This window comes from Hemicordylus capensis, chromosome 15 (genome assembly GCF_027244095.1).
Source record: "Hemicordylus capensis ecotype Gifberg chromosome 15, rHemCap1.1.pri, whole genome shotgun sequence".
In the NCBI taxonomy this organism is placed as follows: domain Eukaryota; kingdom Metazoa; phylum Chordata; class Lepidosauria; order Squamata; family Cordylidae; genus Hemicordylus; species Hemicordylus capensis.
Genome location: NC_069671.1, coordinates 6466520 through 6484765, shown reverse-complemented (window position 1 = coordinate 6484765; position 18246 = coordinate 6466520). Strand labels below are relative to the sequence as shown.

The following is an 18246-nucleotide window of genomic DNA, read 5'->3' as shown; positions in this document are numbered from 1 at the left end:
TTATAAAATCATTAAGAACATACCCTTTCTTGTGCCAGTTTCCTCATTTCTTCCTGTAACTTGTTCAGAATGTGTAGATTTGGCTTGTTCTTTTTGGCATACTGCTGAAGTTCTATCACACTTTTATCAGAGGTCTCCTGCATGGTACCATAACAGAAGATTACAGGAGGAGCGGTCATGGAGCATTTTCATTTTCAGCAGGTCAGGAACATTACTTTTCAGAAATTATAGGGATGGGACAAGCTATTCCAATATTGTGAGAGCAAAACAAGAAAACACACACACCCCTCCCCAACTCACACACCCCTATTGTAATACACTGAGAAAACAAATGTGCAACCCTTACCTGCTTAACCATCTTACTGCTCTCTCTACCGTACATGCGCAATAAAGAACCCCAGTTTTTCACATGCGGGTGAAGCAGCTGAAGGATTTTCTGAGATGCCAACTGTTTTCCAACTCTCTTATTTTTACCTGTTTCACCATCATTAAAAAGCAAAAGGTTGAAGATCAGTCCCCTAGATTCAGTTTTGAAGAGATGGACAGTTTGTGTAGAAGCGACATTTAGTGCAGGCAAGCAAGTGTGCTCTGCCTAATTCCCATCATGCATTACCCTTATTAATTAAGAAATGTCGGCATCTGCTTTGCTGAATTATATTCATGTTTGGTTTTTAAAAAGCTCTTCCCTTCTGTTTCTGCTGAGCTTTTATTTTTTTTTATGTTTTAAAATATATTTATGAAATTCCAGAATTATTCAGGAAACGTAGTTGCCTCACTTTGCGCATGTCTCGCCCCATTCCCAACCCATGTCCTCGTTCTGTTTGCCAGCCCTCTCACAACATCAGGACAATTACTAACTGTGAGGGCCAGCAAGATCTTGGTGGCAGCGACTGCTTCTTCAGTGCTAAAACAAAACAAAACAAAAAACACCACCACCCACGATGCACCTCGAATACCCAAGAAAGACAGAGCCGAGGACAGCAGGGCTTCTCAAAAGTATCCCCAGATGTTGTTAGACTACAACTCCCATCATCCCTTGCTACAATGGCTAGGAGACTTTTATACTTAGCAGAATAAGCACCAACCAGGACTCGGGGAAATAAGAAGCTGCTGCAGACGCTACACAGTGACGTAAAGATTAGAGAGGGACACAACTTCTCATGGGGCTGGGGTTGTCCAGCCAGCCTTCCTACTTACACCAGCCTCGCACGGTGTGCTTCCCACAAGTCATGACATACTCGCTCTTCTGGTTTTTACCAGGAATCACTTCAAACTTAATGGACGTATCACCCATTCCATGGTTTCTGAAGGGTAGATTGGATGGATATTGTAAGCAACTTAGCCAAGCAATATAAAACCCACTGACAGACGTAAGATCGCAGCAATTTCATAGGGGAAATTAAAAACACCCTTAACTCTCTTCCCTGTCAGCCAATGGGACAGAAGTGTTTCATCGGGCAGGACTGTGCTCAATTTAAATAAATTAAAAAGCTTATGAGAGAACCCTGCACCTCTCCATGAACACGTGCCAAGGTGAACTTTCAGGGCTGCAAGACCAGCCGGAAGTTGCCCACTCTTGGTGTAGAGTGCACTGGTATCACAGGGCCATGCAAGCAAACTTTTAGGCAACTTTTCATGGGGAAAATACTGCATTCCCAACCACTGACCTCCCCAACAAGGGATTTGATTTACTCTAAGCAACCATGCAGGAGTGTGCGAAATTGTTGGGTTTATAGAGCCAGATACTTGCTCGGTCACAGTGCCCCCAGAGGAGATGCTAGGACATACCTGGCACTAGGGTTTGTTACAGGGTCTAGCTCCTAGGCCCACATCTCCAAAGGGTGGCCCCACTATTGTTGGTGGGCAGCTTCCCCAGATAAGAGGTCATCTATAAACATCTTTCAGAGATGATATTGGTGGCACTGCTCGTGCCAGTGTCACGATAGCGACAGATGAGATAAGGCTCTTCATACAGGAAAAAAAAAGCCTCCTCTTGCTGGGATACCCCCTTGAGTTTACATTAGCACCAATGTTCCCTCTAAGGAGTGTGCGCACACACAAGTTTCCCCCCACCCTTAAAATTAACCCCTCTGTTAATTTTAGATCTCGCTCAGATTGTATCAGGAAGGCCCCACTCTGAATATATGTTCGCACACACTGCCTTGATACTGCTGCCCAGAACAAAACTCATTCTGCACACAGATGGAAAAAAAATAAAATTAGAACACCGATTAGCACTACACAACATACCTTTTAAGGCACTCATGAAGGATTTGATATGGAGACAAGAGTCCAGCTTTACTGGTCAGTTCATATACCCGTGAGTCCTCAATACTGATATGGTTAAAATACTACAACAGAATTGATAGAGCAGCATCACTTAATGGCCAGACAGGATTCTTTGCCTTTGCGTCAAATGTTAAGTCGTTAAGAATGGAATTCTCTGTTGCTGGGACCGAGGAAACCTCTGGGTTATCCTTCCCGTAAGCTCCAAGGCAGGACAGTTGATTGGATAGAAATAAAGCTACGCCTACTTGAAGCTGAGGGGGATAACCCCGCCCATTTCTTTTGGTCCGAGGTGCGGCGAAAGGCACAAATGTAACGTTAACTTTAACATACCATACAGAAGAGTAATAGATCATAACAAGGCAGAATTATACAGAGTAAGATAAAATACAGACCCGGGCTTAATCCCCCTGAAAACACGAATACCAAGAACTCAGATGGTCAACCAGGAACAGGCAAGGACCTCAAGAGGGTGGGTCGAGGTGTCCTCGATCCCAGCAACAAGGAGAAGCCTTCACGGTAAGTGAAACCAACGCTCCATTCTGTCACAAAGCAGGGCGCGCTGCTTACTCTTGATCTAATAGAAGGACTGCAACGTGAAGCCACCAACATGATACTGGTGCAACTCCCCATACTAGGTTTGAGCCCGAAACATTTCAGAGGCCATTAGAGAGGCCTCCGAAACGTTTCGGCCACTGGGGCAGTTTCGGCTTTTGGAGGGGGCGGGGGTGTTCCCTTAAGGGCGGGGGAGGGTGCAATTACCCCTTCCACCGCATTTCCCTCGCCAGCACTCTGTTGTATTAAATGTGTACACTAACTAGAGAGAAACTACTTAGTGCTGGGGAGGTAATCCTCTACCAGAAAACTTGATTATTATTATTTTTTAAAGAAAACACAAACCTGTTCATGTCTGTTATATACAAACCATTAAGTGTTTTATACTAACAAGATGTCTCTTCAAATCACACATATACATACAGCAATACTAGTAAATTCTTCAAACAAAACATGAACAGTATCATTTTGCAGTGAAATTTTTTGAAAGTTTTAAACTTTTGAGTTTTAAGTTTTTAATTGCTGTTTAGATTTTTTTAGTTGCTGTAATTTCTAAATGTGTTAGATTTTTGTGAACAACCTGCAGCCTCTGGAGTCAGGGGGTACACAAACAATCAAACAAACAAAAATAAAATAAAATAAAATAAAAAACTCAATTAAAGCTACAACTGTACATATCCTTATTTGGGAGTAAGTCCCATTGAAATCAGTGAGGCTTACTTCCAAGTAGACTTGTATAGGATTGTGCTGTAAATCATACCTCTAGCTCCTCACTATCTTTGGGCTTCTCCTCAGAGGTCTGTTTAACAAAGTCAGGAATGAGGATTTCCAGTGTAGCTCGGGCTGTAGAAATAAATTGCGCCAGTTAAGACCTCCGAAAACCTACATATTCTCTCAAGAACATAGATAGTCATAATGAAAACATTCAAATATTTTATAATAAGGAAAAGATCTATAGTGAGAGAAATCCTGGATTAGTTTTTCCAGAGTATGTCTGCGTGGCATTTATAGAACCAACATTAAGTAGGAGTTCTTTCCTCATGGACACTATTGCTTTACTTGCAAGTCAAAGGGTTTGTCTCTGGACTCATTTACACTCCACACCACAGAATTTAAGCAGCAGAACTAGGTTTTAACCACACACTCGTTTAAGGCAATGCTTTCATCATTTAAGGAAGTTACACGCCATTCTACCCATTAAAGCTACAGATTAATCTCCACCTTGCATCCTAGGCCTATACAGTAGAACCTGGCTATTCACAGGGGTCTCATTCAACACACATTTTCAACTATCTGTGGATACTAAAGGGTTAAAACCCACACATCCACAGTTCTAGAGGGCTGGAAGTAACCACATAAGTCACTTCCAGCTGCCATTTTGTGGCTCATTTCTTTCTTTAAAACCCTCTTTCCGCAGAACCCCTGTGAGTAATGAGGTCTGCCTGTACACACTGACCAGGGAGTGAGTCCCGTTGATGCCAACTGACAAACAAGTGTGCTTTGGACTGCAGCGCTATCAGGACTAGGCAACAAGCACAGATATTCAACAGCTGTTACTTAAACCGGTTTCTATTACCAGCTTTATTCTTGGCAAGTTTTTTGCTGCTTGCAGTTCCTGCCCCGTAAGTCACTCCATCGATAATAACCGAGGCTCCAAAAGGCTCACTTGGGTTTTCTTCAAAAGAAAGAGACAGAACTGAAAGTCACAATGTCCTAAGCAACTCTAGCCCTAGGCGAGAGAACCAGAATTGTCCTGTTTGCTAAGTGGGGTATGCCCTGGTTTGCATTTGGATGGGGGACATGTCGGCATGGTAAGACCTTCCCCTTAGGGGATGGGGAGAGAGATACAGAGCATCTGCTCTGTATGCAGAAGGTCCCAGGTTCACTTCCTGGCAGCATCTCCAGGTTGGGCTGGGGAAGACTCTGCCTGAAACCTTTGAACGCCAGTCTCTGTAGAAAATAGTGCGCTAGATGGAGCAATGGTCTGACTCGGTATAAGGCAGCATCCTAGGCTCCTACACCAAGATGTCCAAGAATTATCCATTCTCCTTAGGTAGCCCAAGTGTATTATTCTGGCCATAATGTAAGGCAAACAGGTTGCTTCCACCCCAGACACACAAAATCAAAATTACCACTCTTCCAAGTCATCTTATTATGGCAAGCTGGGGAAACTGCCAGAAAAAGGAGTATCCAGTTCCCACACAAACACAGAACATCTTATAATAGATGTAAAGTGTATTCTTAAGTTGAGTTCCGTCCAGATTCTGCGTTAGCAGGTCAACACCCTGATGCCTTATGGCTTTCAAGGCCATCTGGCGGCAATTAACATTTTGAATTAGCAAAACTGGAAGGGGGCAGATTGCAATGAATCCCCTTTCAACCCTTCAAAAGATCCGAGGCGGAGGAGGTCTTGCCCAGGCCTTCAAGGTTTCTGAAGTACTTGGGCTCATACCCTTCCAGTGGTCCTTCTAAGAGGGATTCTCAGATGTTGCTGACTACAACTCAGATGTTGCTGACTACAACTCCCATAATCCCTAAGCAAAAGCCACTGTAGCCTGGGATTCTGGGAGTTGGAGTCAACCTCTGGGAATCTCTCTTAGAGGGAACAGTGCACCCTTCCATAATTCCTAGAGTAGAGTATAATGTAGGCATTGCAATTAACTGTTATCCAACCAGGGGGAAAAAAATACTATGCTGAGGACTTACCACATTCAAAGAAATTGTAAACAGGGCGAACCTTTAGGACTCGTTGCATATATTCATGCAGGATGCAAACTTCAGACTTCCCATTGGGATTAATAACAAACTCTAGAGAAATAAAAGACAAAAAATAAAGTTGGTGGCGAAGCTCTCAAAGAGACTCAAAACGAGACAGCAACGCTTTCCAACATTAGATTGGAAGAGATTGGAAGAGATAAGAGCCTCCCGATTGCAAAGCACTTATTCAAGCGCAAAGTCATTCTATTATTCATTCATTCATTCGATTTCTATACCGCCCCTCCAAAAATAGCTCAGGGCAGCTTACACAGAGAAATAACAAATAAATAAGATAGATCCCTGTCCCCAAAGGGTTCACAATCTAAAAAGAAACACAAGATAGAGACCAGCAACAGTCACTGGAGGTCCTGTGCTGGGGGTGGAGAGGGCCAGTTACTCTCCTGCTGCCAAATAAAAGAGGATCGCCACGTCAAAAGGTGCCTCTTTGCCAAGTTAGCAGGGGCTAACTTATGGCCTGTTCAAGCACAGACTACTTGGGTTCGTCCAGTTCACCTAGCATTTGTCTAGTTTTAACCCAAGCCTGTAACCATATTTCCTTCTTCAAAAAGGAACTGGATGTTTGCAAACAGCCTGTTCAGGGGTGATTACAGTTTCATATTTAAATAATGTATTCCGCTTATGTTCCATGTCCAATGCTGCTTCTGACAAGCAATACAGACTCATCTAATTTAGGAGGAGGATGCTGCCTTCGGCAATGTTTTAGCTCAGTTCAGTTCTGTTTATTTACGGTCGCTGACCAGAAAAAAATAAATACATCCTGCCCAAACAGTAACAATAAACTAATCCAGGTATTCGTAAATCTTATGAAATCGAACTATACAGATACTCTCTCACTTCGAATTCTAATAGCAACAAGACAAAACTTAGCAACTGCACAAGTAGTTTTGTCACCGCTGTTAGATAAAAGATAGGTAACCTAGAATTCATCTGGGTGGCCAGGGTAATTGGCTAGGAGGGGCACTATTAATCCATAACAAGTGTCCTTGTTGAAACTACAGTATAATAGCACATGGGATGTCTTGACAGCTCCTGATGTGCAAGGACAAAACCGCTCCGCATAAGGGACTTTTAAAGATCCTGCTTTCAAACACAGCAGAAGGTAAAACATCAAAGCATGCTAGTGTAAAGGCTCTACACCAGTGTTTCTCAAGTGCCGGTCCGTGAAGCATTTAGTACTGGTCCGTGAGGAATTTAAAACCACGACCCCCTAAAAAAACAAATTTGGGCCGGTGGGGGCTGCCGTTGCCAGGAGCTCTCCAGAATTCATTTCTAGGCAGGCAGCCCTTGCTGCTGGATAACGCTCATTTTGAGCAGCCACAGCCAGCCTGAAATTGGTGGGGGGGTTTTGAGGGGGTGTCTGGGGGTGGTGACCCCTTTACTAACTGCTGGTCTGGGAAACTCTGCACACGAAGAATGTACTGGTCCATGACTCCAAAAATGTTGAGAGATACTGCTCTACGGTATTTTGCTACCGTAAGCTCTACGCACAGGACTGAAACATGTTCAGATGAGAGGGATCGTGCCCACTCCACCAAACACACTTCCCTTCAGGCCTGCCTTCAATCCACGTTTGATCTGTTTAAAGGGGGACTGGCTCATGGGTACAGTCAGTGTAACCCGTACCCCTCAAAGCTGCATGGTAAAGGGCTTGTGGTTTGGAGACCACGGGGATGGGGCTGTAAGCTCAGCGGTAGAGCATCGGCTTTGTATGCAGGAGGTCCGGGGTTCAATCCCTAGTATCTATAGGTAGAGTTGGGGAAGCCTGAAACTTGGGTGAGTTGCTGCCAGTCTGGGTAGACAATACTGAGCTAGATGAACCAGTGGTCTGACTCAGTATAAGGCAGCTTCCTATGATTCTTCGTCATAAACTGAAAAGCATTCAGTAGTTTGAATTTCACCCCACCAAACCCAAGGAGGTCAGGTCAACTAAGATCTGGTGATGGACATCTTCAAATGAATGACAAAAAAAATCTCACAGCCAGTAGGTTTGAAACAAAATTCGCTTTCCCCGTTTCTAGCAAACTAGCTTAGCACATACATTTTAAAAAGTATCCGAGGAGGAGGAAAAAGCACATACTTTTGTAACTTGCGGACTGATTTTATAATACAGATCAAAATCTGTAGGCCACCACAATCGATTCCATGTTTCTCAAACAGCAAAATGCCACATGGAAAAGTGCTCTGGAAACAAAGGAGTCATCACATGAGAGTGTGCTGCTTCAATCCAGAAATCTCTCTGTGCATACGCAAGTCCTTCCGCACACTTAAAATAGCTCTTTGGATAGTGTTTATAGTGTCTAAGCAGGGCTATAGCAGAGCATAACCCTGCTAACTGAACAAAGAGGCCCCTTTTAAAAGTGGTGCTTCTCTTATACTTAGCAGGGGGAGAGCAACTGGCCCAATCCAGCCCCAGCACAGCATCCCTCCAGTGGCTGTGGCTGGTGTCTAGCTTGTTTCTTTTTAGACTGTTAATCCTTTTGGGGGACAGGGAGCAATCTTATTTGTTTTAGGTTATTTGCTTTGAGCACTTTTGTCGAAAAGTGGTGTATATTCGAAGGAGTAGCCCTCCAAACACTCAAGACAAAGTGAGAAGAACCCCCTCCTCTTGACACCACCATGAAGAGTTCGGCTTGTGGGCTGAGTACAAACATTCCGAACAGACCCCCAAATCCCATACCTTTCTTTGTAGGTGCATCTTGGACAGACAAGGTAATAAGCTTCTGATTGGCTGGCAAGATGGGCCGCTCCGACTCGGCTTGTTTCCTCTTCATCTCGCGGTTGAACTGTCGCCTCTCGGCCCAAGTTCTGAATTTTTTGACAGTTACTTGCTCAAAATCAAAACGCTTTTCAAGGTATTGTCTAAAATCTTCAAGATCTAAGAAAGATAGATAACCTCAGTGTGAAGGGATGGAGGAGGAGAGCTGGTCTTGTGGTAGCAAGCATGAATTATTTCCTTTGCTAAGCAGGGTCTGCCCTGGATTGCATCTGAATGGGAGACTACACATGTGAGCACTAAGATATTCCCCTTAGGGAATGGGGCCGCTCTGGGAAGAGCACCTGCCTGCTTGCCTGCAGAATGTCCCAGGGTCCCTCCCTGGCAGCATCCCCAAGATAGGTCAGAGAGAGAGAGAGAGAGAGACTCCTGCCTGCAACCCTGGAGGAGCCGCTGCCAGTCTGTGTACACAATACTGAGCTAGATGGACCATGGGTCTGACTCTGTAGAAGGCAGTTTCCTATGAACAGCTTCCACTGTTTTGTTATATTCAGCGTGGTAAAGTGTGTTGCCTTTAAAAAAACAAACAAACTTATTTTCCTTGTATATTGTAATTAATGCAAGGTTTGCCCCAAAAGAGTCATTTGAAGTTGACTCTTTCATGAAGCAGCAAATCCTACAGTAAATTCCTACAGGATCACCAGAAATTCCTGCCCTCCAAGAAGATCTAAAGGTCATTTTCCTTAGCAGATCCTGGGGTGTGTGTGTGTGTGTGTGTGTGTGTGTGTGTGTGTGTGTGTGTATGGAGCCTGAGACATGCAATCTTCATACTGTACTTACCAACCGATTCATCTTTGCACACTTCAACTTTGGCCTTAACTTGACCTAAGGCTCCTTGTGCTGCGTCCCCGCCAGGAGGGTCTCTCTCATCTAAAGTCCCAGAATCGGCAGCAGTGGAGTCCGGCTCCTCTGTTTGGCAGTCCAATTCCAAAGACTTGTCCATGAGTTTTATAGGCGATACTTCACCATTCGGTGTTATGTCATTGCTTTGTTCCCTTTCCTCGTTTTCCTTCATTTTCTTGTAATGCAAACAAGGAATGCTACTCAGAGGAGGATCATGTTTCTGCAAAAAATAAATAAATTAGGAGTTAAAATGCAAACCACCACAAGATTACCACACACCACCTATTGGACTGTGCCCTGCATTGGTAAATGAGCACTTTTTTTTTTTTTAAAGAAGATTACTCACTATATTTTCAGCTAGCATTATTCTTACAAGGAAACATTAATAAACTAATCTAGATAGCAATGAGTGAGAGGCTGTGAAATTAAATCATGTTCTAGAACTTAAATAATGGCTGATATCAGATTAATGCTGTGGACATGCTACAAAGAATGATTTTTACTGATCTCCTTTTCCTTCTTCCCTCCCTGGCATCTCCAAGATAGGGCTGAGAGACTCCTGCCTGCAACCTTGGAGAAGCCACTACTATTCTGTGTAGACAATACTGATCTGGATGGACCAATGGTATAAGGCAGCCTCCTATGTTTCGATTTCTCTTAATTAAGCCAGACATGAACACAGTCCCTTAACAAAATCTCAACAAATACAGTGATTCTCTCAGCAACACACCTACAAAACCAAGACTCCAGAAAAATTAAAAACCTAGTTAGTTTAATTTCCCATAATAATTCTACTTGTACCCTTATGCTTCCTGTTCCCAAGAAGTAAGGTCTGGACCAGGTAACAACTCTGGATTCTCTGTGCAGATAAACAGGAATACCCGAGTTATGGAATGTCATGATCCATCCATCAGGCAAGGGCTCTGTAGGAGGGCGGCCACGACCTTAAAAAACAAAACAAAAAAACACCAAGTGTCTCACTCTAAGAAACAAGTCTCTAACACACAGATCCTTCCACCATAATTAACTTAGAATTCCAAAGTGATTGGAAGATGACACTGTAAGGCTGCAGTCCTAATATCTTCAAGCCAATGTAATTCAGAGCTTTACCTGGAGAAGAAATTCCTCTCCCGCCGCCCCCATTAAAAAAGCCAGGCTGAGGTCAACCAAAGATTCTGTAGCTCAGGAATGTTGAAGAGCTCTGCTGCCACTTGAGCCAGGCAAAGGCACACCAAAGCCCCATGCCAAGTTTCACAGAAAGATAGTTCAGATTCCATTATCTTGCTTTCCAAGGAGAAACTTCTATGGCCACCTTAGGAACCATCTTTTGGAAGCAAGCCATACGCTTTCCATAATATTGGTGTGACGTGTTGCTCCCACCTAAAGCTATTCTGGTGAAGGTATGTAACTGCAACAAATATTCCATATTTCAATTTGATGAAGAAAATATGTGACCCTCTTTCCTTCCAACAATGAAGTAACTTGCAGGATAAAAAACTAAAGTTACCTTACACTTTAAACAAACAACAACTTCTTTTAAGGTCCTCAAAAAGACATCTAAAATGTTGTATGTTTGACCAGAAGCATTCTTCATTGATTTCATCAATATAAAGAAAGCAATCCAGTGGAAAAGACAGCTGTAATCCAAGACCATAGAAACGTACCATAGAAATGCTGCAGGAACACACCATAGAAATGCTGCAGAAATATTTTAAAGTTCTCTTGAATTAATTTTCTATGAAGGTGGCAACATGACGACTACATTTTTCAGGTATGATTGAAAGCATGTGTGTAAACCAGTGCTATTTAACTCAGTGGACAAAAGATTGTTAAATACCACGTTAACTTTAAAAGGCTGGGCTGATTATTCCACCCTCTCTTTTACTCTCACTTAAAACTAATCATATTATGCTCCAATAATTCATTATTAAAACTAATGTTCTTTACAGATCATCCTTTTTATCTATACCTTTTAATACCACTTCTTTCACTGGAGAGCAAAGGGGGGGAGAATAAGGGAAATTTCTCTTAATTCTATCGTATTGCAGTCACCCCTTGCCAACCGTGAGGGTTCAGTTCTGGGGAAACTTCACAGTTGGCGAATTTACAGTTGGGGCAACATTGTTATGAATGGGAAATGGGGTTAGGAGAATCACGGCCAAAAAAAATCCCCCGACTGGAGGGAGAGAAAGTTAAAGTTTTTTTTTACTTTTACTGCTGCTGCTGTGTGGCAACAGGCAGCAGAGACGGCAGCGAGAGCTCTGCCTGCCTCCCAAACAGTAGGACAGTGGGGATGGCGAAAGAATGCCTTACAAAGGCCTGCTTTCCTCCTAAATGTTACAGATCAGGTGCATCCATTCGGGAGGTGAGCAGAGCTCTTGCTGCTGTCCTCACTGCCGCACAGTGGCAGCGGTAAAAGAAAGAAAAACAGAGCCCCTGAAAATCACCCCGACCCACAGAAATGACCCCCCCCAAACCTGCAAACCCCCCCCCCAAATTAAAAAAGCCTCTCCAAATTGTGAATACTCAGGTCGCAGTTTGTGAGGGCGATCACAATTGCCCAGTTGCAGATACTCACATCCGCGACTGGGAAACTTGCAATAGGCAAAGGACGACTGCATTCACATGGACCATGTGAATGTCCATTTTCTGCACCTATGGCATGGCTGCCTTGAGCAGGATGAAGGCCTTAATTAATCGTTACCATTTATTAATCGCAAAAACAAAACAAAAACCCACCTCATTTTGAATTCCAGCTGTTTGATTCAGGCAAAACATTTAAGATGTTTTCCCACATCATTGATTTAAGTTTATTTAGGATGCAATACTACATACACTTATTCAACAGTAAGTCCCACTGAATTCAGTAGGGCTTATTTCTGTGTAAACATGAATAGATGTGGGCAAATTATGAGCAACACCAACAGTATAAGGCATTTAACTGCTATATAAAGCACTAGCTGCTATTCTATGGATAATTCTCTTCATTCTGAGAGTGCTTGCATACTCCCCATTCCCTGTACTTTATAACAGCACGACAACTATGATATCCCTCACAACATTCTGAAGTGAGATGCTGAATCTTATCTCTGCAAGCTTCATGCTCAAGGTCCATCTGACACAGAGCTGTACCACTTTGGCCCTAACTACTGGCCACTGTGGCTGGGGATGATGGGAACTGTAGTCCAACAACAGCTGAGAGACCCAAGTTGTGCAGTTCTGACCTAACATATCCTGAGTAAGGATTTTTTTTTTAATGCAATGCAAGGAAGTCCTCGCAACCAGTATTCCTTCTAAGTTGTGCTCCCACCACGGGTTTTATTTATTTATTACGTTTATATCCCGCTCTTCTTCTGAGGAGCTCAGAGCAGTGTACATCATTATTTTTATCCTCACAACAACCCTGTGAGGTAGGTTAGGCTGAGGGATACGTGACTGGTCCAGAGTCACCAAGTGAGCTTCTTGGTTGAATGGGGATTTGAACTCTGGTCTTACCGGTCCTAGCCCAACACTCTAACCACTTCGCTATGCTGGCTCTCACCATAAAATATCAGTTTTGATGTCCGCTCAGTTAATTTCAGACCCTGCTCTGGTTGAATCAGGAAGGCTCCACTCTGAATGCAGGTGCGCGCACACTGCCTTGATACTCCCGCCCAGAACAAAACTCATTCCGCACACAGATGAAAAATATTAGAGAGAACACTGCTTACAACCCGTGACTCTTCTAGCCAAACACTTCCTACCCACCAGAGATTTCATGAACTTCCGGGTGAAAAAACACATGTCAGTGAAGCCACTCCCTCTAAGAACTGGTCTTCACAGGCACTAAAGCCTACTAATTAACAAAACATCTACACAGAACAAAGTATTGATACACTGGATTCTGGAAGAACTTACTTTTAAGAACAGTTTTTATTTTGGTCATCATTGGCTGCACACTCGTCTCTCCATCAGACTGATGGTCACTCTCCCCTCCGTATTTCTCGTCAATTCTCCTTTTCTTTGGAACACAAAGGCCCTCTTCCAGTAGAGCATCCACATCATTATCAAACTCATCCTGAAAAACACATTGTCAGATACCATGCCCCTATAGCTATTCTCCTCAACTACACAGACAAGTCAAGCGAAAACAACAGAAATCTACCAATTCCTGGAACCATGGCAAGACAATTTAAATCCAAGCGGCATGTTTTGGGTCAGCACTACTCAAGAAGGGGATTAAAGCTCAAAGCCTACATGCCGAGACAACATTAGCACAACTCATCTATTCTTACCGCTGTCTAAATATGTTTGGATTTTCAAGTTCTTAAATCCCCAAAATATGTCCCAAATTAACAACAGTTACTGTTTTATTTCCTTTGTAGACATTTTAGTCAACACAGATACAACCTGAAGAAACTTCTACTTCGGACAAATGTTTGTATGACTCCTCCCTCACGTCCCCCCACCCAGAAACTAGAAATAGAATTTACTTACCTCATACGAATAGTTCAAGGCTTCTTCATTCACTTTATCTCTCTGAACGATTGCTTTAGATGTAAACCCTCCTTCTTCATCTATTTCCATCAAATTGTCAGTAAAATCCTCTAAGTCATCCAGAACTGCATACTCCACTCGCTTTTCCTGATCTACGTCATTCTCATCATCCTTTTTGTCATCACTTTCACCAGCTACGTGCGTAGCCTGACCATTACTACCCCCACCAAAAGGACAAACATGCACATCCCCATTGACATTATTCACCCCTAAGTCTGAATCTGTCTCATAATTCTGCTCTGCTCCAGTATACAGCACTTTCCTGTCTTTACTTTTGCAGCTCTCTGTAAAGCTAACGCTAATCTTTACATCCTTAAGCAACTTAAGATCAGGGGTGAACTTTCTAACTGAAGGCGCGTGACGAGCAGTTCTCGGGCTTTGGTCTCTATTAGGGTCTATGAGAAGACGACTTTTGTAGCACGAAGATCCCTTTGTGAGGAGCTGTGTCCTGTCGACAGTGTGCGCGTCCCCAGCGGGGGTCTCTGACTGTCCATCACCACCAGAGCCAACGTCCATTACCTCTGCGTCACTGGACGTTTGCAGGGGAGGTGGTGGAGGCTGTTCATTAGGCGGTAGTGGTGGGGGACAGGAAGCGTTCTCCACATTCACTTCTGTTGCTGGCTCTACCGGAAGGGGAGGTGCACTTTCGTAATTCTCCATCATTAAAACTTACAAAAACAAGGCTTTAATTTTTTTAAAAAGGTATATAACCTATATTCCTAACATGCAGGAGTCCATCAAGATAGGTTTTGTCATGCTCTATTCAATATGCAACACTGATGATTCAATTAAGCTGACTACATTGTTCTTTTCATTAATGTAGACAGCTTTCAGAATCACTGTCTCAATTACTGGAAATCACAATGCATTCAGCTTAAATAACTGAGGTTGAAGCAGAGAGGATCTTCGTGGGCTGCATGCGGATGTCCTTTTCTTCTTTCAACCTACAAAGAAAAAAAAATCATCGTCACAGAAAAGCTTTGATTTCCCATCATTATAAAGCCTAATTCCACTACATAAAACTCTGAATGACGTCCGGGTATCTACATGCTGCCAAACAGCATCACATCCACCAATGTATTCTAAAAAGTAATATTTATGTCCACTGAACTGATGTGAACATGCAAGTGAAAAACACAAAACATTTTTAAACAGGGCCACACAAATATAGGCAACTTGCTTTACGACTGAACAACAGATTGCAAAATAGTTTTCAAAACACTGTTACTATCCCACAGTTATGAAAAACTAGTAATGAAGGGACTTTCATTCTGCCTACAATTAGAAATAAATTGCTCCTCTCTCTAAAGGAACCTTTGGCTGCCTACTAATAAAAATATAACAGTTCTAAGCAGACACAGAAGATGCTGGACTAGATAGGCCTTGGGCCTGATCCAGCAGGGCTTTTCTTATGTTCTTATTACTATTAGTTCACATCTGTATTTACAAACCAAAAAACCCCCACCTATTTGAAATCCAGAGTCAACATACAGGAGCAATTCCATTCCTGAATTTGAATAAGCCCAGTGACTTACAGCAAATAGAGACCAACACGAACTATCACAGGAAATTTGGCCACTTTACACAAGACAGATCTCATGCAAGGACACAACCTCTGTGTAGGAAATGGCATGTTCCTTCTCATGCACATCTTTCCACACACACAGATTGGCTAGAGTACCGGTAGCACATAACGACACTCTAAGACCAGTTCTTTTAAAGGTCCTCTTGCTCTATATAATTGCAAGCTTAGAGGAAGATGACCCCACTTCAGATCAACTGAGCTGTGCACCTTAGGTAAGCCTCATGCCAGGAGTTAGCAACAGTGGCCGACCTTACAGACTAAAAGTGTATACCAAGTGCTACATAAATATCGATCTCCAATTCTTACCCTACCTTTCCATTATAAAAGCCCTAAAGGTAGTTTGCACAAATGAAGTCTAACTATTATTATTCTGCTGCACATAGGCTCTGAGGAACCTACCTCACAGTGCTCCCTCTAACAGGGATTCCCAGATGTTGATGACTACAACTCCCAGAATCCCCAAGCAAAAGCCAGATTCTGAGAGTTGTGGTCAACAACATCTGGGAATCCCTATTAGAGGGAACACTGGCTGTCAAGCTGGGCTTGCTGCAGCATATACCCAAAGCAAGACACATGACACTTTGCATGTTAGTTGGAGCAGTTTGCCAAACTGGATGCATAAAATTCATTTTAAGTGGCCTTCAGGTGCGTCTGGTAATTAATGGGTGAAATCCAGCATGCTTCTCAATGGGTTCTGCTCACAAGACTGCATATATGTATTCTGAAGAGTTTCTACCAAGGATAATTCATATTGCAAAACATTATTTTACTGCTACTCTTCTAAAACCCTACATCAAAACCAGAGAGTGATCAAATACATTGTATTTTAAAGACATATTTCTCCTTTCAATGACCACGGAAAAAGAGGAGATGGGGAATGTCTTACCTGTTGCTAACGGATTTCTCCAATTCCCTCAATGTTAACTCAAATGGAGGATTTTTAAGTCCTCCTGCCAGCAGGGGATGAAGGAATTATTCCCCTCGCCCACCTCACAAAACCCAGCTGGATGAAATGAATCTGCTCAACTCTCACTTTTACCAAAATGCAGATATATTTTCGCCAAATATATCAGAAGAATCACACCACACAGTATTTTTCAAAACAAAGTAAAACTGGAGAAAAAGGAGACAGAAGAGACAGTCTAAGCACAGCCCACCATATTCCACTCCCTGCTCCTCCCATGGCTGAATTTATGTATTTGAAAAGATGGGGACACAAGTGCAAGTAGTGATGGCACAAAAAGCAGGGGTGGCGGTGGGCAAGGGGCAATGTGCATTTCTGGAGAGCTGCTGCCAATAAGTGTGTGGACAAAACTGAGCTACATGGACCAAGGATATGAGAAAGAACATCTGCTTTGCATACAAAAGGTCCAGGTTAAGTCCCTGGTATCTCCAGAAAGAGATGAGAAAAATTCCTGTACAGTGGTCCCTCTACTTACGAAATTAATCCGTTCCGAATGCACATTTGTAAGTCGAAAAATTCGTAAGCCGAAAAGCGGTTTCCCATAGGAATGCATTGGGAACGGATTAATGCGTTCCGGAGCCTAGAAAAAAGACCCAGACCCCCAGTAAGACTTGCAAACTGCACAGGAACATTTCTTTTCAAGAATAAATAGGCAGTAAACAGGCAGGCAAGTCAAGGAAACCGCATGTAAAATTCGTAAGTCGAGGAAACCCCATCTAAAAATTTGTAAGTCGAGGAAACCGCATCTAAAACCGGATCTAAAACTGCCGTTTGTAACTCGAAAAATACTTATGTCGAGTAGTTTGTAAGTCGAGGGACCACTGTACTGAGATGGGGCCATAGCTCATTGGTAGAGCCCCTGTTTTGCATGCAGAAGGTCCCAGGTTCAAACCCTGGCAGCATCTCCAGGTGGGGCTGAGAGGTACTCCTGTCTGAAAACCTGAAGAGCCACTGCCAGTTAGGGTAGGTAATGCTGAACCAGACAAACCAAGCACTTGACTCCGTATAAGGCAGCTTCCTAGGAACCCTTCGAGTTCCCAAAAGCTTGAGCCCAAATAAATCGATTAAGTCAGAGGAATCCTCAAGCTTGGCCCCCCCAGATGTTGCTGGACTCCAACTCCCATAATCCCCTAGGGCCATTGTGCCTGAGGATCATGGGAGTTGGAGTCCAGCAACATCTGGGGGACCTCACCCAAGGTTGGAGTCCAGCAACATCTGGGGGACCTCACCCGCGGATCAAGCCTTCCCTGGGCCACAGGCCTCTTTTCAGGCTGGCTTGCCAAACGGAGAAGCCAGGGGCAAGCCGCGAGTTTCCCCGCCTGCCAAGAGCGAGCAGGTGACCCAGCCTCCCTTCACATCCCAGATCCTACCGCAGCAGCCTTGTTAAGAGACCCTCGGGGCGGCAAAACCTCGGCCCACCAGCTACGTTTTAAGGACTACAACTCCCAGCATCCCCAGCCGCAATGGCCAAGAATTATGGGGATTGTAGTCCCACACAGCGGCGTTCGCCTCCCCCGCGCCCGAGCGCAGCTGGCCCGACGGACTGGGCCGAGTGGGCTCTCCGTGTTTCCTCAGGGCCGGTGCAGGGAGGCGGCCAGGCCCCGTTCTTCACCGCGCTCTGCCGCCGCCGCTGCTGCCGGAGCCCGCAGGCCCGGCACCCACCTGGGCCATGCCCGGAGTCCCTGCCGCTCCTCCAGGGCTCGCCTTTTTCCTGCTCTCCCCACCACCACCAGGCCAACGGGGGAAGGGCCTCCTCCACCTCCTCCTCGTCGTCTTCTCCTCGGGCGCTGCGGCTTCCCCCGCCTTCCCTCCCCGGCGCCCTCACAGGGGCCGCCTCCTCGCCGCTGTTGCCGCCGCCGCGGCCGCCATCTTGGAACGCCTCTCATTCCCAACGGGGGGGCGGCTTTGGGCCGGGGCCTTCTCCCG

General features: G+C 44.2%; 1 protein-coding gene across 3 annotated transcripts in view; it reads right to left on the bottom strand.

Annotated features, from left to right (window-relative positions):
- The window catches only part of DGCR8 (DGCR8 microprocessor complex subunit), a 22593-nt gene extending 4347 nt beyond the window's left edge, over positions 1–18246 (bottom strand). The window contains exons 1-13 of one of the 3 annotated variants that reach the window (XM_053280345.1): positions 17983–18246; positions 13712–14715; positions 13133–13292; positions 10037–10179; positions 9173–9455; positions 8297–8494; positions 5548–5649; positions 4418–4516; positions 3602–3684; positions 2251–2351; positions 1198–1304; positions 347–474; positions 24–137 (exon numbers count right to left, since the gene is read on the bottom strand). In XM_053280345.1, the coding sequence (XP_053136320.1) occupies positions 24–137; positions 347–474; positions 1198–1304; positions 2251–2351; positions 3602–3684; positions 4418–4516; positions 5548–5649; positions 8297–8494; positions 9173–9455; positions 10037–10179; positions 13133–13292; positions 13712–14434 (2241 nt within the window). In that variant the 5' untranslated portion in view covers positions 14435–14715; positions 17983–18246. The remainder of the gene's footprint in view (positions 1–23; positions 138–346; positions 475–1197; positions 1305–2250; positions 2352–3601; positions 3685–4417; positions 4517–5547; positions 5650–8296; positions 8495–9172; positions 9456–10036; positions 10180–13132; positions 13293–13711; positions 14716–17982) is intronic. The other 2 variants (XM_053280346.1, XM_053280348.1) reach the window with 2 other exon arrangements.